The sequence below is a fragment of the Pituophis catenifer genome, unplaced genomic scaffold, assembly GCF_029215685.1.
Source record: "Pituophis catenifer annectens isolate HBS135680 unplaced genomic scaffold, rPitCat1.0.hap2 SCAF_2, whole genome shotgun sequence".
NCBI classification, from domain to species: domain Eukaryota; kingdom Metazoa; phylum Chordata; class Lepidosauria; order Squamata; family Colubridae; genus Pituophis; species Pituophis catenifer.
This window is the reverse complement of record NW_027256882.1, coordinates 41913661-41941652: the sequence shown is the minus strand read 5'-3', so window position 1 is coordinate 41941652 and position 27992 is coordinate 41913661. Positions and strand designations below refer to the sequence as shown.

Here is a 27992-nt window from a genome sequence, read left to right as displayed (position 1 = left end):
TGCAGTACTAGCCAGATAACTTTATCTCTTTAAGGGTGCAGTCAGCATGTTGCATTTTTGTTAAAGTGGTTTTAATTTAATTTTAGCCGCCCAGAGTCCCTTGGGAGTGGGGCGGCATAGAAATGCGACAAAATAAATAAATAATAAATAAATTTTAAAAAATAATTTTATTTCAATTTAAAACCAGATTATTTTAAACTGGTTTATGCAGTTTAGAGTCCCAGGGATTTCTCCATCTCTAGGCCCAATTTAAAGTAGAAACGAACAAACCAAAAAATTGAAGAGGCAGGGAAAATTATAATGTATGCTTTTATTATCATTTTCTGTATTCCTGGTTTTCCAGAACTCTAATCAGAGGAGGGTTGCAAACTGGAGAAATTACAAATTAAGGCTGTCTACAGGCCTGCTTGATGCCATAATGTGTTTTCTTCCCCATCAGTGAACCTGTAGCTCTGACAATTTTTGATGGTTGCAGGAAATATAGAATCAAAGCTTAGGAACAGTAGATGCTTGACGTACCAAAGAAATATGGTCATACATACGAGATCTTTTAAAATGAAGTAGTAGCATAAACTCACAAAGCCACTTTTAATAACAGCTGTCTGTTTCTTTTCCATTCCTTTTTGAAAAGGGCAACAGAAGGACCCTATCTTTAGACAACCATGACTTATTGGTCATCCCGTTAGAGACAGTTCTTTACTAGATTCCTCAATCACTTGAACAATGGCAGAGCTAATGTACTATCTTCACGGAAAAGTTGGGACACATTCACAGATACAATTGGCTTGAAAATAGTGCATGGTGAACTTTATAGCACAGTAAAACATCAGCACAGGAAATGTTTTATGGTATCTTGTATTATAACATAAGCTGTTTTTATGATAATTTTTCTGTCAGAATAACAGAGTTGGAAAGGACTTTGGAGGTCTTCTAATGTAACCTCCTGCTCAAGCAGGAAATGCTATACCATTTCAAACAAATGACATAAAATGTTCCATAAAATTTGCCAAATTTTAGTACTAGGAGAATCATGGGTTCTGGATTTTGGGTGTGTTTTGTAAGTTAGCCCATTAGAGGTATTTTGGTTTGAAAATTCTTGCCCTATGATGCATTGTTTCGCCATTGTTAAAGATGACAGAAATGAGAGTTTTAGTAATACATATAGATTTTCCTGAGAGGATTTCCTTTCCAAATTGGGGTGGGACGCTAATAATCCTTTTCATTCTGTGGTTTATTTTTGTTTCCTCTAAAATGCTCTTAGATAGTTTGACATGTTTTGGCTGATATAACTTGATAATTTAGTCAAATCAGCTTACTTCCCCCAATTCCTTCTGGCTCCAAACTCCTGGGACTACAGCTCCTAGAATTCCCAGTTAGTATTCTGGAAATTTTAGTCTGAAACATCTGGAAGTTGCTAGAATAGGGAAAGTGGCTGTAGTTCTCTGTTTATAATTCTCCTTTTGTTGACCTCCTTCTTAAAGTTGATTGTCACTGATCAGGCGGATTTTTGATGGCTTTTCAGAAGCACGATTCACATCTCTTGCTGCTGTCAGCCCTGACTTAATTGTGCTGTCCAACCAACCATGAACTTTGGTAATGTGCTCCCCTGCAAAGTAGATTCTGCCTACAGGTTGAGCGAGTGGTTCACTAAAATCTTGAAACTGGTAGGGAGTGAAGGCGGTTAAAGAACCCATAGCATACTTATCCAGGCTCCATTTTTTAATCACTGAGGGGTAACAGAGGGCCTGGATCTCTTTCTTGGGCAGCTGATGGATGAATGAAAGGTCATTAATGACAATATCAGCAGCGCTCTTGATATCAAGAGCTTGAAAGAAATCGGCATCATCAGCAAGGACATAGGCCACGAGAACCCCAACACCACTAGTAAAGTTATGGTTAGGGTAGTAGATGAATCGGGATGGAAGATCAGTTGTGGACTTCCCACCATGAATGCCATCAGCCTCCCAAAACTTCTTAGTGCAAGTGAGGAAGATCTTGGTGCCACTTTTGTAGTGGGTAGACCGCAAAGCGTGTGCTTTTTTTGGTGGAAGGGGTGGTTCAAAATTGATGCGACGGGTGGCCCTTGACGTGGAGCACACAATGACATAATCAGCTGTCACATTTGACAAGGTCTTTGCCGGGGTTTGATATTCCACTCTGACTTTCTCAGCATTCTGTTGTATCTTGATTACTCGGGCATTGAGATGCACACTTCCCGCAATGGCTTGATACATGGATATAGGCAACTGATCAAATCCACCAACAATTTCATCAAATCTGCAAGACCAAAATGGGACAGAGGAAGTAAAAACCTGCTCTCCTAAAATTGGATAATGATATTAGTGAATAATAATAATGATATTAGTGAACATGCTTTATTCTTACTTTGAATTTGCTATCTATTATTTCTTATTTTTGCTTATCAGATTTGTTTGCCACCCATTTCACCACGAGGTGTCTCTGGGCGGCTTACAATGTTACAATATCTAGTGATACCATATCAGGGATCTCACCAGGAAGGGCCATTAAACAAAAGATACCACTATCATAATGCTTTTGTTTAATTCTTCGATAAGCAGACACCTGAAATATGAAATAAGTTTGATTTAAAAATGCCTTTCAAAATTATTGGCAATATTATTTTATCTATACAAATTTATCCCAGAAAAATATACACTGATAAAATAATTTTATATTTTTAATGTATTTTATGTAAACACATTTTATGTTTGGAAGAGAAGATGGCATTATCTCAAGTTGTCTACTCAGCAATAGCTGTCAAATATGATTCCATAAATCTGAGAGGAGGGAGAATATAAAAAGGGAAATTTATACCTGAGCTGAAATGAACAATTTAGTTCTTATTGAGTTGTGTATAGTTTGGATAAGCAAATACTATACAAGTCTTGATATAGAAACTGACTGTGTGAATATTTGCAATACTAAGCAAAGTTTGCAAAATTCCGATACCTTTTTTGTCTATTTTAGAATTAATTGTGTTTTAATAAAATACAAAGAGTAATGGGTTAAGCCTTGCAGAATGATTTAACATGAAATGCTGTCTTTACAATCCAGAATGTTAGTCCCAAGGTTTGTTTTACAGAATGCTTCAAAAAGGATATCTGGCAACTGTTAACCTAATGGTTTAAACCAGGGGTCAGCAACCTGCGGCTCTGGAGCCACATGCGGCTCTTTGGGCCCTCTGCTGTGGCTCCCTGTCAGGTGATCCCACCACTGGCTGGTCCCGCCCCTCGCCATCCCCTTTCAGTCACTCCTTGCCTGGCCTGAGAAGGTAAGGGCGACAATGGGGGATGGAGAAGTGGCCAGGGCAGAGACAGAGAGATGCAGAGATTGGGGGAGAGAGAGACATAGAGAGATACAGAGAGAGAGGGAGGGAGGGAGAGAGGGGAAAGAGAGATATGTCAAAATGATTTTGTGGTGTTTTTTAACAAGTGGTTCTCTGTCCCAATGACCGTCTGGGTAGGCGTGGCTAGGGGGAGTCATGTGACTGGTGGAAGTGAGTGATATCAAATTGGCCACGCCCACCCAGGTTTTGTGGCTCCCAGTGTTTTCTTTTCTGTTCAAATGGCTCTTTGAGTATTTAAGGTTGCAGACCCCTGTTTTAAACTAACACAGAGGAGACGTTACATATAGAACAAGTCCGCACAAATGACAATCTACTTCATATGCCATTTCTAACTGATATAAAAATTAATATCTACTGATAATGTTACCATTACTTTACTTTACTTTTACTTTTATTTAATTTGTATACCGCCCTTCTCCCGAAGGACTCAGGGCGGTGAACAGCCAACAATAAAATAGATACATACAAAATTTAAAAAGACCTATGTACGAGACAAGAATTGGAAAGACGGGGTATAATTATCGATTGGTGGCCGTATCTCCAAATAGAGTCAAGATTTATGGCAGACCGGACACAATATGGATTCCAAAGCCAACCGAACGAATTGGATAAAATATTAAAAGGCAAGGATGAGAAAATGATAACTAAAATTTATGGATATGTAATAAAGTATAAATTAGAGAAGGAAACGGTGAAAGAAAACATCATGTTTTCTTTGGGCAAGTTGGTCAAGAAATATAGGTCACAATATAGAATTGGACAGATGGGATAAGCTATGGGCAGAAAATCTCAAGATGACAATGTCAATCCCATACAAAGAAAATCTATACAAGATATTCCATAGATGGCATCTCCCACCGGCACGTTTGGCTAAAATGTTTCCAAGTACATCACCAATGTGTTGGAAATGCAAGACACAAAAGGGGACATACTACCATCTCTGGTGGTCTTGCAGGAAGGCACAACACTACTGGCAGGAGATTAAGAGAATAATTGAAGAAATAACAAGGCAAAAAGTAGAAATGAAACCGGAATTTTTCTTATTTGGAATGACTACACCACAATACACTAAAGAGATAAAATATCTTATCATCCACATTTTGACAGCGGCATGTATAGTGTACGCTCAAAATTGGAAATCCGAACTATTACCAACAGAAGAAAAAATAATTGCAAAAATAACAATGTGTGGAGATGGATAAGCTCACTAAGGAGCTTCAAGAAAAAGAGGATACCGATTATTATTTAGTTTGGCAAAGATGGTACTTATGGCTAGAGGGAAGGATAGGGCCAACAACATAGGACACTAGGAGAACTTAAATTAAGAAACATAGAACTAGACACATGAGAAGAGTTGTATGATGGTATAAATAAATGGTTAACATGGCTGTAGAAAGATACAGCTCAAAATGTATAAATATATCAAAGTGAAAGCAAACTAATCTGAAAACTGTAAGATAAGGGAAAAATAAGGGAAATAGAAATTAACCACTGATGCGAGAGTTTCTTAAGAGCTAGTCGATAGACTTCTTGTTTCTTTTTTGTTTTAGTACTGTGTTAATGTATATGTGTTTGCATGTATTTATGTTTTACGTTTGTTTATGTTAAAAAAAAATTAAAAAACAGAAATAAAATCAAATTAAATAATTTGGCCCAGACAGATTAAAACCCCAATCAATTTAAAACAGATTTAAACTTTGAAAATTAAAAGATAATTACTGATTACTGATAATTGCCATTTCTTGCAACTGCAATAGTATGTTAGCTTTGGTTTCAGTTGCCAGCTTGTGGTTTGGGTTAGGGTTGGGGTGGGGGGGAAAAGACCTACTAAGCAGGTATATACAAGAGTATGAAGACTATTGCTTAACACATTGTAAGGCGCCCTGAGTCCCCGGAAAAGGGCGGCATATAAATCGAACTAATAAAATAAATAAATAAATAATAACCTATGCCCAACATAGCTATGCCATGACTTTATTTGGCAGCAAAGAGTTAAGAGTTTGTGTACATTCCCTCACCAATATAGGGAGGATTTGACTGTGACCGTGTATGTGCCTGCCCTCCCGAAGATTTCTTATCTCCAGTTCCTTGCAGATTCCCATGGATCCTTCAATGGATAAACAAGGGTTTCATCTTTAAATTGAGACAATGATGAGGAAGTCATCTAATCCAAGTGATATAAGTTTGCTTACCTTTTTTCGTAAGAGAAGATATCATCGTTTTTCAGGCTCTCAATAAAAGATAAGTAATAGCCAGAATCTTCATTCAGTAAGTCTCCAATCATATCTACAGCTCCGCGGCTCAGATTTCCTTCTTTAATTAGATACTCCTGTTTGAGGAGAGAAATCCTTAAATTCGTCTGCAATACATTGTTCAAAAACATCATTTCAGAGAAAGGAGCTTGATTTCAGATTGAAACTGGTGGGCTGCAAATCGGACAAATTCTTCTAATTCTGAGGAGATGTTGAGTTAGAGGTTTAAGAACAAAGCAGAATCATTCTGTTATTGTTCCACTTAATGACCTCCAGGGAAATAATCTGTCTCTTAAATAACTTCCATTTTGTTGAAAGCAATTTACGGATAATCCTCGACTGGCGACCACAATTGAGCCCAAAAATTCTGTTGTTAAGCAAGTCAATTGTTAAATGGGTTTCCCCCCATATTACGACCTTTCTTGTCACAGTTGTTAAGTGAATCACTGCAGTTGTTAAGTGAATCTGGTTTTCCCATTGACTTTGATTGTGAGAAGGTCGCAAAAGGTGATTTACATCACTCTGGCACACTGCAACCATCATAAATAGGAGTCAGTTGCCATGTGTCTGAATTTTGATGACATGACCACAGAGATGCTATCTCTGCCTCCCGAGTCCCAGCTGATCGGGAGGGAATGGGGATTTTGCACTAACCTTCCCCTGGAGTGGGAAGGGAATGGAGATTTTACAGTATCTTTTCCCTGCCTTGCCCATTAAGCTACACCCACCAAGCCACACCATGCCCACCAAGCCACGCCCACAGAACTGGTAGTAAAAAAATTTGAATCCCACCACTGTTGAGGACTACCTTTACATTATGTTCAATAAAGGGGATAAAGCTTGAGATGATATGACCAATGCCTGAGGAAATCTCAAGTAGGGTTATAATAGGAAGGTAGTCTATATTTTAAATTTTGTAGTTGTGCCTGCATTTCACTACTTTAACTTTGCATATATACATTTAATTTAATGATACACTTATAAAAGTGTATATGCCTATTAAGATTTACCCACAAAAAAGAAAGTATTGACAATTCTGACCCAGAATTTGGGAGGAGAAAACAGAAGGGGATTGTTCAGTCTGTGAGTCAACATGGTAGCCTGCTGTTTAACCTAATTATATTCCATCTCATTCATTAAATACTGTATAATATGGCCACCCTCTCCATTAGATCAAATCAGGAGTGAAATGTAAAATTTGTTACTACCGGTTCTGTGGGCGTGGTGTGTGTGTGTGGGGGGGGTTAATGTGACTGGGTGGGCGTGGCCAACTTTTTTTTTTTTAACTTTTCAAAGCATTTTTTTTACAATCTCTTTGGCTGAAGAGGTTGCAAAAAAAATGCTTTGAAAAGCCTCTGCCGATCAGGCAACTCAGCTGGGATTGTCAGAGAGGCTTTTCAAAGCATTTTTTTTACCACCTCTTCGGCCGAAGAGGTTGCAGAAAAAAATGCTTTGAAAAGCCTCTGACAATCCCAGCTGAGCCGTGCGATCATCAGAGGCATGACAAAGAGGTCCCTCCAACCTGTGTTTTACTACAGGTGTGTTGCATGTGCAAAATAAAAACCTCATCAAAATACAGGTGGATCTTCAAATGACACCATTGTCATTGACTGCCATCTTGCCCTTTGGATCGCAATCTGTTTTAGTATTTGAAACTCTCAGGCTCAGTAAGTAATTTGTCTCATATTCTAATAATACAGTAAGAAGAACATGATAATACATCTTAAACATGACTCGCCAGGAGTGGGCTGCTAGGGGTTCGCAGGGGTTCGGGAGAACCTCTAGCTAAGATTCTGTGCAGTTTGGAGAACCCCCAAATCCCACTCATGGCTGGCCCTGCCCCGCCCACCCCCCCAGGAGTCCCAACGCGGCCTGTTTTGGATGCAGGTAAGTGCAGGGTGCGCGCGGAAGCTCGGGGAGGGCAAAAAACAGGCCTACCAGAAGTTTGGGACCAGTTTTTGGCCTCCAAAGCCTGGGGAGGCTATTTTCACCCTCCAGAGGCTCAAAGAGAGCTTCCAGAGTCCAGGGAGTGCAAAAGTGCCCCCCCCTCGCCGTGGTGCAGGAGGTTGACTAGGCCATGCCCACCATGGCCACGCCCACACAGCAACTAGGCAGAGAATCCCTTGCTAAAACTTTTGAAGCCCACCCCTCTTACTCCTCCCCCAAACACCCCCCCCCTCAAACTGTACTATTTGGAGACTTGGTTTCAGGGCACAATCCAAATACCTTCGTTGAGTAGGTGTCATATTTATTTATTATGTAGCTGCAGTTAGTCCTTTTCAATTCTTCTATAACCTGAGAATGATTTGGAAAGGAGAAAGGAGACATAGGAGAAGGAAAAGAAAGTATCTTGTTAAAAATGTATTACATCAAACCAAACAAAAAAGCCACACCGAAAAAGGACAAATGTCGACTCAATATTGATAGATCATTATATTGTACAGATTAGAACTATGTTTATGATAAATGGGAAAAATTATTAAAGTCAGTATGGTATAATAAAACTATAGCGCTATACTGAAACTATGGCACTCCCACACATACAGCCAAAAGTATGGATCCAATATGAAGATAACAGCTTTGTTATAATAAAAAAGGAACAAGTAGAGAATGCACATGAAACAATCAACAACATATTCCAAGTGATAAAATTCACATGGGGAGAAAAAACAATATGTTGCTACCCAGGGGTGAAATTCAAAATTTTCCCTACTGGTTCTGTGGGCGTGGCAGGGGAAGGATACTGCAAAATCTCCATTCCCTCCCCACTCGTGGGGGAAGGATGTTGCAAAATCTCCATTCCCCACCCCATTCTGGAGCCACCCAGAGGTGGTATTTGCCGGTTCTCCGAACTACTCAAAATTTCCACTACCGGTTCTCCAGAACCTGCTGCATTTCACCCCTGTTGCTACCCTTTCTGGATATCCTCAACAGCACAGGAAACGATGACAAATTAGAAACCCAAGCCTATTGAAAAACAACCAATACTAAACAAGTGATCCATTATTACAGTAACAATCTAACCTCCCATAAGAAAAGCTGTGTGAGAACACTAGTTAAGCACAAACACACTGCAGCAACCTTGAACATTGGGAAAATGAACCACCTTCCAACAAAATGGATAATTGTGCAATTTTATCAAAAAGTGCCTGACCACTCAACCCACCACAGCACAACTGACATAAGCTGTGAAAAGAATAACGCTACCATACACCAATAATATCTCAGAAACAGCCAACAGACTATTACAACCACATGCCATTGCAATAGCACACAAGCCAACTTGTGCTTGTGTGGCCCTCCAAAACCATCCTAAATAAAGCAAAAGATCCAGTAATCCAAGAACAAAAAACAGGTGTCATGTACAACTTACATTGTAAGGACTGTTACAGCCAACGTGTAGGACATACAGTCAGGAGACTAGCAGAGCGCATCCATGAATACCAACTAGCAATCTCCTTAATCTTAATAGACTGACTCAGTCATATTTTCAACTAGGAAACTGTGAGTATCCTAGACCAAACTAAATCCAAAAATGCTAGGGAATTCCTGGAAGATTGGCATTCTACAAAGCAGCCATCACTAGACACATAGACTTAAATCACATTTACATACCATTCAAATAAAAAAGCTGAAAAAGAAATAAAAAAGACCAGAACATATCCTGTCCAGCAAACAACACCCAGATAAGCAAGTATTGATATCAGACAAACAATCAAGCAGGAAAAAAAAATAAACTAATCAAGGAGGAAACCACAGTTTTGCCAGTACTGGCAGGACACAGTACTGTATGTAAACAGGGAGCAAACTACACACTCATTAGCACTGATGATATTACCTAGTCAGGTAATGATGCAAGCAAACAACCAAACTTAGAAAAGATCAAGGTTCCCACATAGCTTTTACAGGTAGTCCTTAGTTAACAATTCCACTATTTAGTGAACATTCAAACTTACAGTGAAACTTTGAATGGCCACTAAAATGCTGAAAAAGAAGGTTTGCAATAGGTCCTTACATTGGCCACAGCATCCTTGGAGTCACATTACCATGATTTGGGCATTTGGCAACCAGTGATCATTTATGACAGTTGCAGCACATAAGCCAATGAATACAGGTGGGAAATCCAAACTTATTCCATTCCATTCCATATTTATGTAAACATAGTTCATTAAGATAATTTCCTTTTCAATGTATCAAATTGAAACCCATTCAGAAAATGGATTAATTTGGCAAGTGGGTTGAGAGCTGTGCAAATACCATTGATGTCTGATTGAATAACTTTATCCACATCTGGTCATCTTTTAATTTGCTGAGGCTACAAATACCAGATTGTATTGGCTTTGAGTGGCCGACCCCCTAACCTTTCTCTGTGAGTCGTGGAGATTGGTATGGCCAGCAGTTGCAAGAACATTCTGATCAGAAAAGGGAGATGAGTCTAGGAGTTGCCTTTTTAATTGCTCCCAATGGCAATTAAATATTGCTCAGGGTGTATTTAGGATGGTAACTGGAGTTGTATTTTCAAGAGACACCTAGGGATAATGTTAAAAATCAGATAGATGGAGTCTGATAACCATCATTTCAGACTAACACATTTTATTAAAAGACATAAATCCATCAGATGCATAGAGTGGCTAGACCAGAGTTTCCCAACCTTTACAACATTAAGAGGTGTAGAAATCCCAGATGCTAAGGCCTTAGCTTCTGAATGCCATTTTTCTTAGTCCCACATTTGAAAGCTGGTTTTTAGGAATTACTCTGAAATAAAATGGTTTATTCCTAAGCAAGGATCTCTCAGAGCTTTCCTGAGCAAGATTTATTAAAAGAACGTAGTATTGATACATGCATTCTAGCAAGTATAACATTTGTTAAAATAAGAACCAATTTATTATTTTATTAGTAGTAATTTTACTTATTTTTCTGTTTATATACCACCTTTATTTTTGTACAGCTCAAGACAGTATATTTAATGCTCACTCCTATTTTCCCACAACAACCTTGTGAAATGGGTTGGGTTGAGAGAGAGGGGTTGGCTGGGCCAAAATCAAGCAGATGGGCTATTCCTTCCTTGACTTTAGTTTATGCATTTTAAGTGAAATAAACAGCCCAGGATAATTCTTTCCTAGCAATAAACCTAGAGAAGCCAAAACAAGACCAGGTAAACTTCACCAAAGAAGAAACAATAGCCCAATCAAAAACTATCAAGGAAGAAACCACATTCCAACCATGATTGCTGGGACTAACTACCATCTATTATCGCCCAACAAACTCCACTCTCCCCTTGCGGTGATCAGTTTTGTCTGGTAACAAAGCACCTGCAGGAAAACAATCAAGAATTCAACAGCTATCATTTTGTCAAGATGGGAATCCTCCCTGCACATTAAAAAACAGAACCTCAATCACTCCATTATGGCCTTCATTTTGGCTTTTTTGACCGTACCCTGAGGACAGCTCTGGATGATAGAGAAACAAGTTTTGGCGAATGCTTTTGGTACCTTTCGTCTATGTATGCTTGAAACAAGCCATAGCATAAATTTCCTAATTAAAGATAAATTTTACGACTTATCTGAACCTTTTTGAGGGACTCTCGATATAGCTGTGAAGCAGATTTGCCTTCTTCTGAGGGCTTCACAGGATATTTCAAGACGCTGGGGTCTTTTTTGACTTCCCATACTCTCTTCCTGATGTTTTTAATAAAATACCAGGCATTCTCATTTTCCTGAAAAAATTCGTTCAACCGGAGACCAAACTTTCTGATATATTCCCGGATAATTCTGGGGAGAGGAAAGGAGAAAACAGTGAAAATAAAAATAAAAATAGAATGATGTGTAGTTCTGTGCACTGAAAAGTATCCGATTATCAGGAAAATTAACATGTAAATGTGAAGGTGAAATAATTATTCTGGCATTATTTCTGGAGTATACACTATTGAAAGAGCGACGTCTACGCTGGCTGGGGCATGTCATGAGAATGGCTGATGGTCAAATTCCGAAAGATCTCCTGTATGTAGAATTAGTGCAGGGAAAGTACCTCAGAGGGAGACCACAGCTGCGATATAAGGATATCTGCAAGAGGGAATGGACATTAACAACTGGGAAACCTTGACCTCCGATCGTTCAGCTTAGAGGCTAAAGACGCAGCATGGCCTTCTCCAATTCGAAGAGACACTTGTTCGGCAGGCTGAGGCAAAGAGGCAGTCCCAGAACCAGTGAAATCTGGGGGCTGGGCAGGGGACAGAATGTATCTGCCCTCAGTGTGGAAGGGATCGCCACTCACGAATTGGCCTTTTTAGTCACACTAGATGCTGTTTTAGGACCTCTTTCCAGAGCACGATACCATAGTCTCTTGAGACTGAAAGATGCCAATGATAATGATTTCTGGAGTATCACTGTCTCTCTTTCACTTTGCTTTACATATAGAAAGAAAAACTGCACACATTTAGCCAGAATTTCCAGTTTCAACACAACTTTTTCCCTCCGTAAAAAAGAGCTACCAATTGAGAAGAGGGGAAGAAAACGGTACAGAAAAACAACAACAACTCTCAAATTGCTTGATAAACTCTTACAAGTCATTTGTCTTACCAAAATCATTCGGGCTTATTTTTCTCCCATGAATAGATACTTGGAAGAAAGATAAGATCAAACAGAATGATTCCAATCCAAATTAAACTTGTTTTATTCTCAATTATTTGCCCTGGCTTTTAGGATGCTTTTTTTGACTTCACCGTGGAGCATACAATCTTAGGATTTCCTAATAGTCTGCCATCCAAGTACTAAGCAATATCAGGTTGGGCCTGCTTAGCTTTTTGAAAGCCAAGCTAGATATTTCCAGCTAATTTGTCCTCTTAATTCTGAAGGAAATTAGCTTAACCAACCCTGTGAATGCTCCAGCAGCAATACTCCATTCCATGCCTCATCACGTTTATCATGTTCACTCAGTATAAATTGCTGTAGGTTCTGTTGCCAAGTTTTAAGTGGCTAATGAACTACCCTTACAAATATGTGGAATTTAATGCTGGATTCCCAGAATCTAAAATAGCAATGTTGTTTTGGGACATACCTCCACGACCCTCCAGTCTTCTTGGTATGCAAAGAGAAGAGATAAGTAAACATGATCATCTCACATCTCACCTGTGTCTCTCAGGGAGACGCATGGGTCCCAGATTGACATACCAGCCTTCTATGTCATTTCGATAAGTGGTCATTCGTCCTCCCACACGTTCACTAGCTTCAAGAACCGTCACCTGGAGGCAAATAGGAAAGCCATGGCATCATTTTGACAATTGTTTCTTATTAAAACTTCTCTGCTTGGTTGCTTTATGACTTATTTTGGGGAGACTTTTCTTCATAGCATGATTGATTTGGCTTTGAGATGTCAGTATTGTATGGCTGTTGGCACCTCTTCCCACCCCTAAGGTTCTTTAGCACAAGTTGGCATTTTTCTACGGTACCTGCCAGTGGTGGGTTTCAAATTTTTTTACTACCGGTTCTGTGGATGTGGCTTGGTGGGTGTGGCATGGCTTGATGGGCGTAGCAGGGGAAGGATACTGTAAAATCTCCATTCCCTCCCCACTCCAGGGGAAGGATACTGTAAAATCTCCATTCCCACCCCAATCCAGGGCAAGGATACTGTAAAATCTTCATTTCTTCCTGATCAGCTGGGACTTGGGAGGCAGAGAATAGATGGGGGCGGGGCCAGTCAGAATTTTTACTACCGGTTCTCCGAACTACTCAAAATTTTCGCTACCGGTTTTCCAGAACTGGTCAGAACCTGCTGAAATCCACCTCTGGTACCTGTTCTTCTCAACATTTGACATCTTTCCCTTCTGACACCTAGAGACCTTTCTCACTATGTTCTTTGAGGCACCTTCCCCCAATAGAGCCAGCAGTTCAAATAGCAGAACTGCAATGTTGAAATGTGTACGCTTGACGATTATTGGAAGTTCTATCACATGGATTTGCTTTCCACCCTTATTTTGTGCGGGGAACATTTTGTGTGAAATAGCATTTCATCTTCAGATATCTCACTTGAATGTGTCTTAGAATCTAAGGAGATCTATTCTTTGCAATCAGGAGGACTTTTTCTTTTCTTTGTCTTCATTGTTTTAATCTATTTAAACTTTATTTAGTCACCTTTTCTTTATTTATTGAAAAGTATTCTAAACAGCATGATGACAGTTGCAGTCATTGTGCAATAGAAACTGAGTTTCGTCCTCCTGTGAAACTCATAGCCCCATATCTCTGCAGCCACAAAAATAGGTTCTATGCTAAAGCCTCAAATTCAGTCACAAGACTCTACGCTTTGTTGTGGTCAGATCACTTTCTGGTCAAAATGTATTATCCTGGATCTCTGCTAGGTAGGATGCCCTATTTGAATGGTCTATGTCCATCTCAGTGTCTAATGGATCTACAGCAGGAGTCTCCAACCTTGGCAACTTTAAGTCTGGTGGACTTCAACTTCCAGAATTCTCTGCTGGCTGGAGAATTCTGGGAGTTGAAGTCTGCCAGGCTTGAAGTTGGAGATTGGAGACCCCTGATCTACAGGGTTTCCAGATGATGTTTGGGGATTATCCTGACAAACAGTTGGACAGCTTGGTCTTACACCTTGTGAATTCCTAGAGATGGGAGGGCAATGGAGAAGATTGCCCCTTCACAGTCTCTCTCCAGTTTCTTAGGCCAAGCAACTCTTTTGTTTTCTAGGTTCCTACAGGAATGAAGCAACTGAAGACACTCTTAGAGCATAAATAGCACAAAAGTAAAACTAGAGATTACTAGGTGTTTTTGAACCCACACTTGAGTCACTGCCACTAAGAACAGCAACTCATTAATACTTCTTTGTGCTTATTGCATTTGGAATTTTCTGATTGATAACCCATTCAGAGTGACCTAACTCCTTATTAAAAAATGTGGTTACAACAGGACACCTGCAATGGCACATATGAGTTTGCAGGGATTTTTGCAGATAGTTGCTTGATTTTTATTCTTGGATGCCATTTGGACAAGATCAAGGGAAGGCAGCTTTTTGCGTTATGATTTGGGATATATTTGAGCTTGTGGAACCCAAGGAAATGAACTGAGTTCTCTGTAGCATAAATTCTTCCATTTCTCAGCTAGATCCAGGACCTTCCTGGCTCTTATAAGCAGCCAGGTGGGTATATAGGTGGCTGGATTTAGGAGGTAGTCAATGATTTATTGTGGGAAGTTATTATGCCATTGTCTTTAAAAGGGCGGTCGGTTTGAACTTCTCTCCTAAAACAATTCTCTTGACTTGGCTATGTGTGATGACTTTTGCACTGTCTACCACCTTCCTGTTGTGAGGAAGGTTGTTGAAAAGGATGAAGATATTAATAATATAGGATCCTAGAGGTAGTGGATTATCTATATCCCTTTCAGCCGAGGTCTAGACTCATGATTGTGATAGAAACAGGCTGATTTGCTCTAAAGTATAATTTCTGGGACCTGGGAGGGGAGAATGCAGCTCTCATAATCCTGGTCGACCTTTCATTGGCTTTTGGTGCCATCATGTTATCCTTCTGGATTACCCAAGAGTTGGGACTAAGAGGCATCATTCTAAAGTAATTCTTCAATGGCTTACCTTATGTCCAGCCCCTGCAAGAACGTAGGCTGCACTAAGCCCAGCCATTCCTGCACCTACAACCACAACATGTTTTGGATTTGATGTCTGTTTCAGACCATTTCTGGCGATCTCTAGAAATTCTTCATAATCATCTTCTTTGAAGCATTCTTCTAGGGGGCTTCTGTCATCTGCACAGCTTCCCAAGGCAGCCAAGAATAGCAGTGAGAAAATAACTGGATAAAACACATACAAAAATGGAATATGTATGAGGGTAGCATTTTCCTGGCTTTTCTTATTCTGGATTTATTGCCTCTTGCTCTGTTCATTTGTCCCATTCTTTTATGTGTGTCATTGAACCAACTTCTAACCAGAGTTCCTACACTACATCTAAACCGCAATAAAACAAGCAAAGATGGACACACAGTCATTCCTTCCGCTTCTCTGGTCACACAAAGGATCTGATAACAAATATGTCCTCTTCAACCTTAACTCCTTAACATCTTCTTTTCTTGGCAACAGTGGGAAAGGGGTTACAATTTGAAGGGTTTTTGCTTCCCAATTTAGTCCACTATCCAAGGATTTTCTTATTGGACTCCTATTCAAATTCTTACTTGCTTAGTTTTTTTAAGATAATCCTTTTAAGTAGCTGTTAAAACAGTTAAAAAGAAATTAATCTGGCCTGAAAATGCTGCTCAAATAGATGTTAGTGCTTCCCCGGATATGTTTCCATTTGTGGACAACTCCCCTCTCATCTTTTCGGGTTTTTACTGGCAGATAGAAAAGACACGAAGAAAAAAGTGTGCTTCCAAAGTCTTTTCCTTTGTCTTCAGCCACAATATTTCTTAATATATAACCTGGATTGTGGGGGCAATAAGCTGACTTTGTATAAAAAGAACACCGCTTGGGGGGGGGGCGAAAGCAGTGGTGGGATTCTGGGGGTTCCGCCGAACCCTTTGTTAAGTTACTGGCTCGCCCCGCCCCTTCGCACTACTATTTATTGCCAATAAATGGGGCGGGCGAGCCAGCAATTTAACAAACGGTTCGGTGGTTTTTTTGTAATTTATTGGCCCCGCAGCACACCGAACCGTTTGTTAAATTGCTGGCTCGCCTGACCCTCGCCCTGCCCCACCTCCCATCTCCCATCCGCGCGGCGTCAGCCTACCCTAGCCCAGGGCTGGGCAATTGTGGCTCTTTTACAACCTGTGGACTTCAAGTCCCGCCTAGCCCATTCTGGGGAATTGTGGAGAATTCTAGGAGTTGAAGCCCATAAGTCTTAAAGCTGCCAAGGTGGGAGACATCAAGCATGAAGCTGGCCAAGTATCTTCCTTGAAAGACAACAGTTGAACATCAGGAGAGCTGTAAGAGGGCAGGGCTACATTTGGAAATTTTCGCATTTTTGCAGGTGGTGCATTACGATCTGGTGTCTGCAATGGAGAGCAAAATCCGGCATATTTGCGGGACAAGGCAGCCCTCATCTCCTGTCGCTTGGAGCGGTAAACAGCATCTGGTTCGGGGAGCAGCGGGATTTTGCTCTCCATTGCTCTCTCGGCCCCCTGCAAGCTCTCATCTCTCGAGGAGCGCTCCCTGAAGTGGCGCGGGAAACTTTGGTTGGGCTTCTTGAGAGATGGAGAGCTTGCAGGGGGCCGAGAGAGGAATGGAGAGCAAAATCCCGCTGCTCCCCGAACCAGACGCTGTTTACCGCTCCGAGTCGGCAGGAAACGAGGGCTGCCTTGCGCCGCAAATATACCGAGGTGTTTTTTTTGCTCTCCGTTGCAGACACCAGATCGGCCCTGTTATGTGGGGTGAATGAGGACGCAGCAAGCCAGAGTAGTTAGTGACAACAGCTCTTTATTATATGGTGAGACTCCAGCAACTGACCAGGGGAGCCAGCTCCCTTTATATACCTTGCAGCTGTGGTGGTCAGCCAATCAGCTGAGGGTCAGTTAGTTCAAACTTCCCGCCAAAAGAAACCTATTTACATAACACTCCTCCCCTCCCAGAAGTCACTTGGGGTGTCATTTGCATACAAAGTCTCTCAGGTGACTAGGGCGTGTACGATGCCTAGTTGACCTGCGCAGTTCAGTCGGAGGGGCGGCGTCGAGCAGGTCGGAGGGACTTTCTGTTTCTCCCTGCTCCGCCAATGAGGCCTCCGGAACCTCCTCGTAGGCGGCGACTTCTTCGGCTGCTGGGACTACCTCGATGGGGCGGCGCTGGATACCCGAATCCTCAGCTAAGTCCTCCGCTCTATTCGGGCTAGTGGTTTGTGCCTCTGGTTGGTAGTCGTGGTCGGAGATGGGGTCGTCTAATGCCTCGTCTGTGTTTGTGGTTACCCGTTTTCTTAATTGGTCGATGTGTCTGCGCCAAACTCTTCCGTCCCCCATGTCTACCCGGTATGACTTGGGGCCTGTGATTTCTGTGATTGTTCCTGCCTCCCAGAGTGGGCCCTGTCCATAGTTTCTGGCGTGTACCGGTGTTCCTATGGTGAACTCTCTAAGTTTCCTCTCCCCCCCCTTGAATACCTCTGGGGAGTAATTGGGGTTGAGTCTATCTAGTATTCCCCGGAGTTTCCGCCCCATTAATAGTTCGGCCGGACTTCGGCCTGTGGCTGTACAGGGTGTGGAGTGCTGGGCTAGTAGGAACTTGTCTACCCTTTCCTGCCAGTCCCCGGGGCTTAAGCGTGAAAGGGCCTCCTTTGCTGATCTAACAAATCTCTCAGCCTGTCCGTTACTAGCCGGGTGAAACGGGGCAGAAAGGACGTGTCTGATCCCAAGTCCCGCTAAGTAGCCCTCGAACTGTGTTGCGGTGAACTGTGGCCCGTTATCTGACACTAGGATGTCCGGTAACCCATGTGTGGCGAATAATTGTCTTAGCTCTCTAATGGTTGCGTCGGTGGTAGTGGCCTTCATTAGCTTGATCTCCAACCATTTGGAGAATGCGTCTACGACGACCATGAAGGTCTGTCCATGGAAGGGGCCTGCAAAGTCAATATGTATTCTGGACCAGGGTCCCTGGGGTCTTTCCCACTCTCTCACTGGTGCCGTTCGCGGGTCTGATCTGGACTCTTGGCAGGGCTGGCATTTCCCCACCCACTCGGTGATGTCTGCATCCATGCTGGGCCACCAGACGTAGCTCCTGGCTAGCCCCTTCATTCTTACAATCCCGGGGTGCCCCTCATGCAACAACGTTAGAACCTTTTCCCTTAAGCGTGAAGGAATAACAACCCGATCGCCCCATAGTAAACAACCCCCTTGCATTGTCAACTCGTCCCGTTTTCCCGCGAATGGCTTAAATTCCCCGCTCCCAATCCTTTCCGGCCACCCCCTCATAACCCAACTTGCGACTGTCCGGATCACGTGGTCTTTGGTTGAGGCTCTCGCAACCTCGGCTGATGTGATGGGCCCAGAGTCCAAAACGTCTATCAGCAGGATGGGGATGCCGGGTGTGGGGTCTTCTAAACTGTCGGGTAGTGGGCATCGGCTGAGTGCGTCCGCGTTGCCCATGTCCGCCCCTGGTCGGTGTACCAGGCGATAAGAGTATGCTGCGAGGAAAATGGCCCAGCGTGTCATCCTGGGCGAAAGTGCTGCCGGGGTTGGTCGATCTCCCGCGAGGAGACCCAGGAGCGGTCGATGATCTGTGATCAATTCAAAGTCTCTCCCGAACAAGTACTCGTGGAATTTCTTTACTCCCGAAACGGCGGCTAGGGCCTCTTTGTCGAGCTGGCTGTAATTTCGCTCGGCACTTGATAGGGTTCGGGAGTAGTATGCGATGGGCGCCTCTAGGCCATTCGGGAGTCTGTGGCTCAGGACGGCTCCCACCCCGAACGGGGACGCATCACATGCTAGAACAAGGGGAAGCGTTGCGTTGTACTGTATCAGAAAACTATCGGCTGACAGCAGTTTTTTAATGCCGGCAAATGCCCTGTCTTCAGCCTTCCCCCATTTCCAAATGGCTTTTTTGGTTAACAGTCTATGTAGGGGTTCTGCCACTGTTGCCTTGTCTTTTAGGAAGATGGCGTAAAAGTTTAATAGTCCCAGGAAGGCCTGTAGCTCTGCCTTGTCTTTGGGGGTGGGTGCTTCTTGGATTGCCCTGATCTTGCTTTCTGTGGGGTGGATGCCGGTGCCATCAACCCTGTACCCAAGGAATTCGACTGAGGGGACTGCGATCATGCATTTGTTGCGTTTTACTCTGAGTCCTGCGTCCCTGAATTTCCTTAACACCTCCCTCAGCCTTTCTCTCAGCTGGTGCTCATTGTCGGCGGTAATGAGCACGTCATCGAAATAGGGCACCACCCCGGGGATCCCCTGTAGTAGCCGCTCCATGGTACTTTGGAACAGTCCGGGGGCCACGCTTACTCCGAATTGCAGGCGGGTGCACTTGAAGGCCCCTCTGTGGGTTACGATAGTCTGTGCTTCTGCGGTAGCGCCATCTACTGGCAGCTGCTGGTACGCCTGCGCAAGATCGAGTTTTGCAAAAATCTTGCCAGGGCCCAGGGAATGCAATAGGTGGTGAACGACGGGCACTGGATAGGCGCTCTGCTGCAGGGCCTTATTAATCGTGCATTTATAATCGGCGCATATGCGCACTGACCCATCCGGCTTGACCGGTGTAACGATTGGGGTCTCCCATTTGGCGTGGTCGACTGGAACGAGCACCCCTTGCTTGATTAATTTGTCCAGTTCAATGTCTATTTTGGGCTTCAGGGCAAATGGTACCCGCCTCGGCTTTAAACAGATGGGTGCAATATTGGGGTCTAGATTAAACGAAATCGGGGTCCCCACATACTTGCCAAGCCTTTCGTCGAACACGTCCTGGAATTCCTGCATCAGGTCTTCCTTCAGGGTGCTTCGAACGTTCCTTACTCCGGTGAATCCCATGCCTAGGGCCCTGAACCAGTCCATGCCCAGGAGGCTGGGGAGGTTGTCGCTGATGATGGTGAGGGGCAGTTTCTCGGTAAACTCCCCGTACTGGACTTGGAACTCGCCTCTGCCTTCGACGGGTATGCGGTTCCCTTGGTAGTCCTTCAGTCTGCGTTGCTGCGGCTGGAGCTGTCGCTTGTGTACGCTGGGGATGGCTTTCTTCAGGTTCTCCCAAGACATGATGGATATTGGTGATCCCGTGTCTATCTCCATCTGGCACTCCCGTCCCTCGATCTCGACCGTGGTGTAGGTCTTCTCTCCGGGCGAGGTGCAGGTCTGTGCGATGCGTATGGTGTAGGCCCCAGCGTCTTCGAATTTCGCGCCCTTCCGGTTTCCGCCATCCCTGTTGGGCCTTCGGTGTGGCGCCGTCTCGGATTGGGCAGGTTGGCCACGTGGTCTGTAGCTCTGGTGTGCCTTCGATCTGCAGACCCTCGCGATGTGGCCCCTCTTTTCGCAGGCACGGCAAACGGCGTCCCTGAACTTACAGTTTTGTCGTGAGTGGGACCCTCCGCAGCTGGCGCATCCGTTTCTGGGCTCCCTCCGGGCTGTGCGGGACTGCTCGGTGCGGTAGACCTCCTCCTCAGACTCCCCCTCGCTCGCGGTGCTCACGGCCTCCCGATGCACTGGCGCCGTCTTCTGCGTTGTCTTGGTTAGGTGGGAGCTCTTTAATCTCTCGGCGGCCTTTACTGACGACTCTTGCGCTCTGGCTTCGTCTAGCGCGATGAGTAGGGTCAGGTTTGACCTCGCAAGCAGCCTTCTCTGGAGCCGGCCATCTCTCACTCCGCAAATTAGTTGCTCTAGGAGCATCTCATCGAGGTCTCGGTACTCACATTGGGTTGCGGCCTTACGCAGGGCAGCGACGTACTCGCTGATCGATTCGCCCTCCTGCTGTAGCCGTTGCCGGAATTCATAGCGTTGGACGTACTTCGATGGCGTTGGTGCATAGTGGTCTTTCAGCAGAGTCTGTAGCGTCGACCAGGAAATGTTGTGGACCGAATTCGGCTCCGACAATGCTTCGGCTGTGTCGAAGACCCTTGGCCGACAGTGGCTCAGGAACAGGGCTTTCTTCCGAACGTCCGGTAGCCCTTGCATGTCGTTTGCCACCATGAAGCACTCGAACCGAGACATGTAGGATCCCCACTTCTCTTCCTTGGGGTCGAAAGGCGCTGGCGGGGTGTAGGCAGACATCGTTCGGGGATTCTCCTGTGCTCCGCTCGCTCGCCTGGCTGGATTCGGTTGCGGTCTCTGGTCCCTTCTCTGAACGTGGCTTCAGCTCTTTCTCTCGAGTGTGGCTTCAGCTCTCCTCTGCTTCTGGCCTCAAAATCCCACCTTCGTCACCAATGTTATGTGGGGTGAATGAGGACGCAGCAAGCCAGAGTAGTTAGTGACAACAGCTCTTTATTATATGGTGAGACTCCAGCAACTGACCAGGGGAGCCAGCTCCCTTTATATACCTTGCAGCTGTGGTGGTCAGCCAATCAGCTGAGGGTCAGTTAGTTCAAACTTCCCGCCAAAAGAAACCTATTTACATAACAGGCCCCCTTGTCAAAGTTATGATAGACAGCAAAAAAGGGACTTATGAGCTGGATTCAAAGTTCCAACATCTGCCTATTTCCATGCCCACATTCTGGGCACTCAGCAACGAACCTGCATTTAGGATCATTTGCAGTGCTGCGATTTACGGTGGTTTTTTTTCCTGGAAACTGGCATTTACTTCTGGTTCCTGGAAAAACCAACGCATAGCAAACAATGAGTTTGCATAATGACAGTGGCATTTGCTTAATGGCCACTGCAAAAAAAGCTGAAAAACCACACTTTATGAATGTCACAACTTATGACGGAAATGGCCAGCTCAATTTCATTTGTAAACTGAGGACCATCTATATAGCTCTTGGAAATTGGAATTTTTGCTCATCCTAATCCAAAGGTTTGGGGAAAGAGCCAGGTTTTCTCTGCCTTTTTGAAAGCCTGTAGGATTCTCAACCTATTGTCTGGGTGTAAAAAAGATGGCTCTGTTTTAATAAATTGTATCATTAAAGCAGCACAATTACTGATTCAGAACCTAGAACTAAGAAAAAAGTTCCTGACAATTAGAACAATTTGCCTCCAGAAGTTGTGAATGCTCCAACACTGGGAGTTTTTAAGAAGAGATTGGACAATCATTTGTCTGAAATGGTAGGGGGTTTGACTAGAAGACCTCCAAGATCCTTTCCAACTCTGTTTATTCTATTCTATTCTATTCTATTCTATTCTATTCTATTCTATTCTATTCTATTCTATTCTATTCTATTCTATTCTATTCTATTCTTATTCCATTCCATTCCATTCCATTCCATTCTAAAATAAGAGGTGCAGCTTTCTAGGACTGCTGATGGCTCCAAATGTTTTTCCAAAGCATCCCAATGTGGAATGCACATTGTTTCCTTGGACATGTTTCCTTCTATGTTCAAAGCAATTCTATCAAAGCGTTCCAAGTTAAAAAATAACTACATTCCTTCTCCATGTTTGTTTCAGTCCTGGGAATTAACCCGTCTCCTCTCCTCCATGAGATGGATGCCTTCTGCGTTTTTAAAAAACTCCCTTTATAAGTCTGAAAGTTGAATCATGACAACTGGATTTCTTTTCTTTTTGGTTTGAAGCGTTTTGCTGCTTATACAATTAGCTTCTTCAGTCACATACTCACTCTCTTTATAAGCAAAGTCAGATGGCATTTGGCCACAAACGCAAAGAAGGTCTTGAACTTTTCCAGAAAATCGCTTCAGGCTCCAACTGATGACCCGACTGAACTGAAATGATGACTGTTCCTTCTTGCTGCTGATGTCGAAACCCAACTTCTTTCTTAAAAGAATTTCATTAGAGGTGCCCGGAATATGTCAGACCTGGGGAAGTTACCTAAAAGCCCTGAGGAAGATAACTTCTATAAAGGGTGGTTATGACTTCTGTTTTCTTCATCTTAGAAACTTTATAATCTGTAATTCTAAATTGCACTCCCCATTCTGTTCCCTCATGTTTTGCTGTCTAAATTCTTTTCCTGACTTTTGACTCTAATCACCACCCGTGTCTGGATAAAGTGCCCCTCAACAAAGCCCAGAAACATTGTCAGAATGTAACTAAAAGATAAAGATCTTTGGGATTTGCAGTTATTCAGTTTCTATTAATTAAGTAGTGCTTAATTATAATTAATAGGGACACGGTGGTTCAGTGACTAAGACGCTGAGCTTGTCGATCGAAAGATCTGCAGTTCAGCAGTTTGAATCCCTAATGCCACATAACAGGGTGAGCTCCCATTACTTGTCCCAGCTTCTGGCAACCTAGCAGTTCGAAAGCACGTAAAAAATGCAAGTAGAAAAATAGGGACCACGTTTGGTGGGAAGGTAACAGCGTTTGTGCGCCTTTGCCGTTTAGTCATGCCGGCCACATGACCACGGAGACAACTTCGGACAGTGCTGGCTCTTTGGCTTTGAAACGGAGATAAGCGCCGCCCCCTAGAGTCGGGAACAACTAGCACGTATGTGTGAGGGGAACCTTTATCTTTACCTTTTAATTGTAATTATATATTTATTTTATTACGTAGCTTATTGTCCTTTTGCATTGACTGCAAGAGTTTGCTTTTGTATAACAATTAGAATTGCCTTTCTGAACAAGTTTCTACATTCATACATAAAATTTAATTAACAGAATTGGAGGGTCCAACTACAAGAAGGCAAATTATAACAAATTATAACAAAATAACCTTTAAAAATCCCATTTAAAACAAGATCCTAATTCAATTCAGTGTGAAAAGGATCTGCTGCAGGGATCACTTGATTCCAGCTTTTGGGCACAAAGGACACAGGCAAAAGGCTAACGGTGAAGAAAAAAGAAAAGGAAAGAGAAAAGAAATTTTAAAAAAAGCAAAATTCCCACTTAAGTAGCTGTCCCTTAGAGGTAATAGCCTCCAGTCATGAAGCTTAGTGGATGTTTTAGGTTGACTTTCACTGAATAATCTACTTAACAGAATAAATCAGTTCTTCAACTTTATGAACTTTAAAATGTGTGGACTTCAACTGCCAGAATTCTCCTACTCCCAGAATTCCAAGCTGGCTGGGGAATTCTGGGAGTTGAACACTTCTTAAAGTTGCCAAGCTTGAGAAATCCTGGAATAGATGCATGGCCAAACTGGAGGACAGATATGTCAATGGCTATGAGTGACCTCAAATGACTATGAATAAATAAAAATAAAATAAATAACATCCTTTAAACTCTATTTACCCTATTAACAGAACTGTAATACTTATGGGTGCATTAAAAGACTTCTTGTAAGACTGATTTGATTCTTTGACATAAAACTGGAAATGTGGGAAACAGAGTCTGAAAATAGCAGGTACAACACTGTGCAGATGATTAAATGTTTTCTCTGACGATTGTTTTTCTAGCTCAGCTTGAAGCACCACTCTAAAATTTTGATTCAATTATCTGAAATGTAATTTGTGAACAGGTTGCTGAGCCATTTTACTTTTAAGTTCTCCCTTGTTCAGTTGATGCTCATCAAAGAATGGCTTTTTCATTGTTTACAGGTAGTCCTCAATTTACAACTACAACTGAGATCAGAATTGCAGTTGTGAGTTGTTGCGGTCATTAAGCGAGATGCCCATGTGACTGCTTTGCTCAACAATCGCATTCCTAAAAGTCTATGGAGATTCCCAGTCATCCAGGTCACGGTTGTCCTGAAGGTGCCTTTTCAGGAGGCAACTGGACTTTCTTGTTTTTTCTTGGAAGACATTTTGCTTCTCATCCAACAAGCTTCTTCAGCAATCTTCCGTTCCCCACCATCCACTCCGAGCTGAAGAAGCTTCTTGGATGAGAAGCGAAACGTCTTTAAAGAGAAAACAAGAAAGTCCAGTTGCCTCCTGAAAAAGCACCTTTGGGACAATCTCATTCCTAGCATTTGTAAGTGAGCATGCAAGGGATGCCTCAGAGGATGGGGCAGGACCTGAGAGGCCGAGCGCAGACCAAGCATGAGCTGGAGAGATGCTGCAATGCAGTATATAGCATAAGGCGCCGCAGTCTGGCCTTGCAGTGCAGCGCTTTCGGTGGAAGCACTGGGCCTAGCCCTGAAGTAGAAGCCTGGAGCCTTCAGCAGTCTCAGTGAACTGCCATCATCCAGGCCTCAATCTCAGCCCTAGTGCCACCATTGCTTCTAAGGAGCGCTGCCTAATTTTACATATCCGCCTATTTTTCTCTTATCGAGGCCACCAAGCAGAACAGTCCATGTCCTTAGGGCCTTCTGCAGTCTCAGCCTGCTGCCACTACCCAGGCCCCAACATTAGTCTTAGCATCACCATTGCCCCTCAGAAATGCCAGCTCGCATTGTTCTCCAAGGCATCTGACCATTGGGGAATAGCGTGTTTGCCCCCATCATCCAGCGCTCCCAAGAATATGCCACATATAGTTTACCTTCAGGTGTTTTTCTCCTGCTGTTGAGAGGCTCATGTGGCCTATCCAATGCACCAGGCCTCCTTTCCCAAAGCTGCCTTGGAGCCAATTCCAACAGGGCTTTGAAAATCTTCTAAAGCATCAGATCGGCCTGCATGGGCATGTCAATAGCAGGAGCAAAGTGCCCGGAGTGTCCAGCAGATCAGAGGGCTGGGCGGTGGGGACAATCACATAATTTTCCAAAGCTCATGTGCCTTGGAGAAGGGCATTATTGCCTCTGCTTTATGCTGCCTACTTTCAAGGGCTCAACATTTTATCACACAACGGCAGGGTTGCTGCAAAATTGTAACTCTGGGCAGAATAACAGTTGGAAGGGACCTTAGAGGTTTTCTAGTCCAACCCCCTGCTTAAGAAGGAAATCCTATAACATTTCAGACAAATGGTTGTCCAATGTCATCTTAAAAACCTCCATTGTCAGAGCACCCACAACTTCTAGAGCAAGTCATTCCACTGATTAATTATTCTAACTGTTAGGAAATTTCTCCTTAGTTTTAAGTAGTTCTAGGCAGCATGAGTCATAACTTCCTTTGACCATCACCTTCATAATTTCAAATGGTTACTGAGTAAGTGGCGGTTAAGGGAAGTCATTTGTACCACCAAAGACTTTGTGACAAACCTAACTTACTAGTTTTTAGTATCCTCTTCTCTTATTACTACAAATATTAGAAATGTATCAAGGCAAATTGACTGTAACCCATCTCATTAATTTGAATTTGACCACTTGATTAAATGGCAACTGATTTTAAATGATAAAAGGTTATGAAATTTTGAAATCTAATTATGGAATAAATAATAATACACCTGTGACTTCACATTGTAGTGAACTAATCTTCATCATCATCACGATCATCATGATCATGATCATCATCATCATCATGGATAAATTCACCATCAGTCAATTGCAAAAGGCAGCTTTACTTGGAACAGCTGACATCCTGTGAAAATACCTCTAATACAGGGGTGTCAAACTCGCAGCCCGCAGTCTGGATGCGTCATGTGCTGGCCCCGCTCCCACCTGATTTAGCAAAGGGGGAAAAAGTCCCGATATGTCACATGATGATGCCATGACGACGCAAGTTTAACACCCCTGCTCTAACATCATAAAACATTGGTATCTGCCTATCCCAAGTCCTTAGGAAGGACTTGATAAGTGGACAAAAATGCCAAATCCAGTCTGAACATCTGGCTAATCGTGTGATGAACCAGTAATTAAAAATGTCTAATCTAGCCTAAACATTTGCCTGACTATGCTTTGAGCCATAATATATTAAATAATACATTCCATTCAAGCCATAATTCAGTTAGTGAGTCTTAGGCAAAAAGGTACTTACAGAAGACTTTCATCTTGTTGGCTTGGAGACTGTCAATGGCAATGCTTGGAAGAAGATTTACTGATGCTATGTAAAGTGCTCAAAACACTTTGATTCACATGTCGAGAGGATGCATTGGAGAATGCTTTTATACCCTAACCTTCTCGCCTACACTTTTATCCTCCCCTCCCATTCTAATGATACATAAAACAAGGAACAAGGAAATCAGCTCTTTTGGATTTACACCCATGAGGAACACATTAATTCAGAGAGTTACAGAATTAAGGAATTTTAGATGCTGCTTATATATCTGGACCTAAGTGTAAAATGAAAATAAGTTTCAGTTGTCATTTCACATCCTAATTCCTCTTGCAATAATCTAAATAGTTTAAAACACTTGATTGAGCAAGCTGGTTGAGGAATTCTGAGAGTTAAATGTTCACACATTTTAAAGTTGCCAAGGTTGAAAAACACTGATTTACAGGAACCTTTATCAATCTTTTTATCTTGGAGGAACCCTTATAATAAATTTTAAGTCTTACTTGAAAAACGTCTGCATAAAGATCACAAAAATATAAAAACATTGCAATATAGTTAACTTCTAACCTAGATAATACATGTTTTACAAGAGCTAGCAGCTAAGTTACAGCACTTAAAAATGCCCATCAGTGTGAGCAATAGCATAGTTCAATGTGAAAAGTTAAAGAAAAAAATCAGATTTACAGTATTCTTTTCTGTCATAATCTCTTGTAGAATCTCTGGGTCTGAGGAATCCCAGTTGAGAAAGGCTGCAGTATTAATGTCCTGTGAATTCCCTCCAAATTCCCGCTTCAATTTTCAGATTGGGATTATTCGAAAGTAAATTTAGTATATTGATAAGAGTCAAAATTATACATCTGTTCCAATACCCTCCAAATATACGTTGCAAACTTTAATTTAGGAAATACAGAACAATTTCTTTTTTTTTATTGAAAAAGTTTTTCAAATACAGATTTCCCCCGCTTTCCCCCCCTCCTCCCTAACCCCCCCTCACCCTCCCCTTCCCCTGTGACTTCTTCATAATAAAACCCAAATTCATAACAGATTATATCATACTTTA

General features: G+C 42.7%; 1 protein-coding gene across 1 annotated transcript; it reads right to left on the bottom strand.

The window, feature by feature from the left end:
* Window positions 1-1475: 1475 nt before the first annotated feature.
* Window positions 1476-27005, bottom strand: LOC139310170 (L-amino-acid oxidase-like; the record flags this gene model as incomplete). Its single annotated transcript, XM_070934332.1, is given in 7 exon segments — window positions 1476-2277; window positions 5560-5696; window positions 7846-7914; window positions 11189-11390; window positions 12747-12859; window positions 15211-15425; window positions 26915-27005. Coding segments are annotated over 7 exon segments (1629 nt in total), but the record flags the coding sequence as incomplete, so codon positions are not given.
* Window positions 27006-27992: the final 987 nt, after the last annotated feature.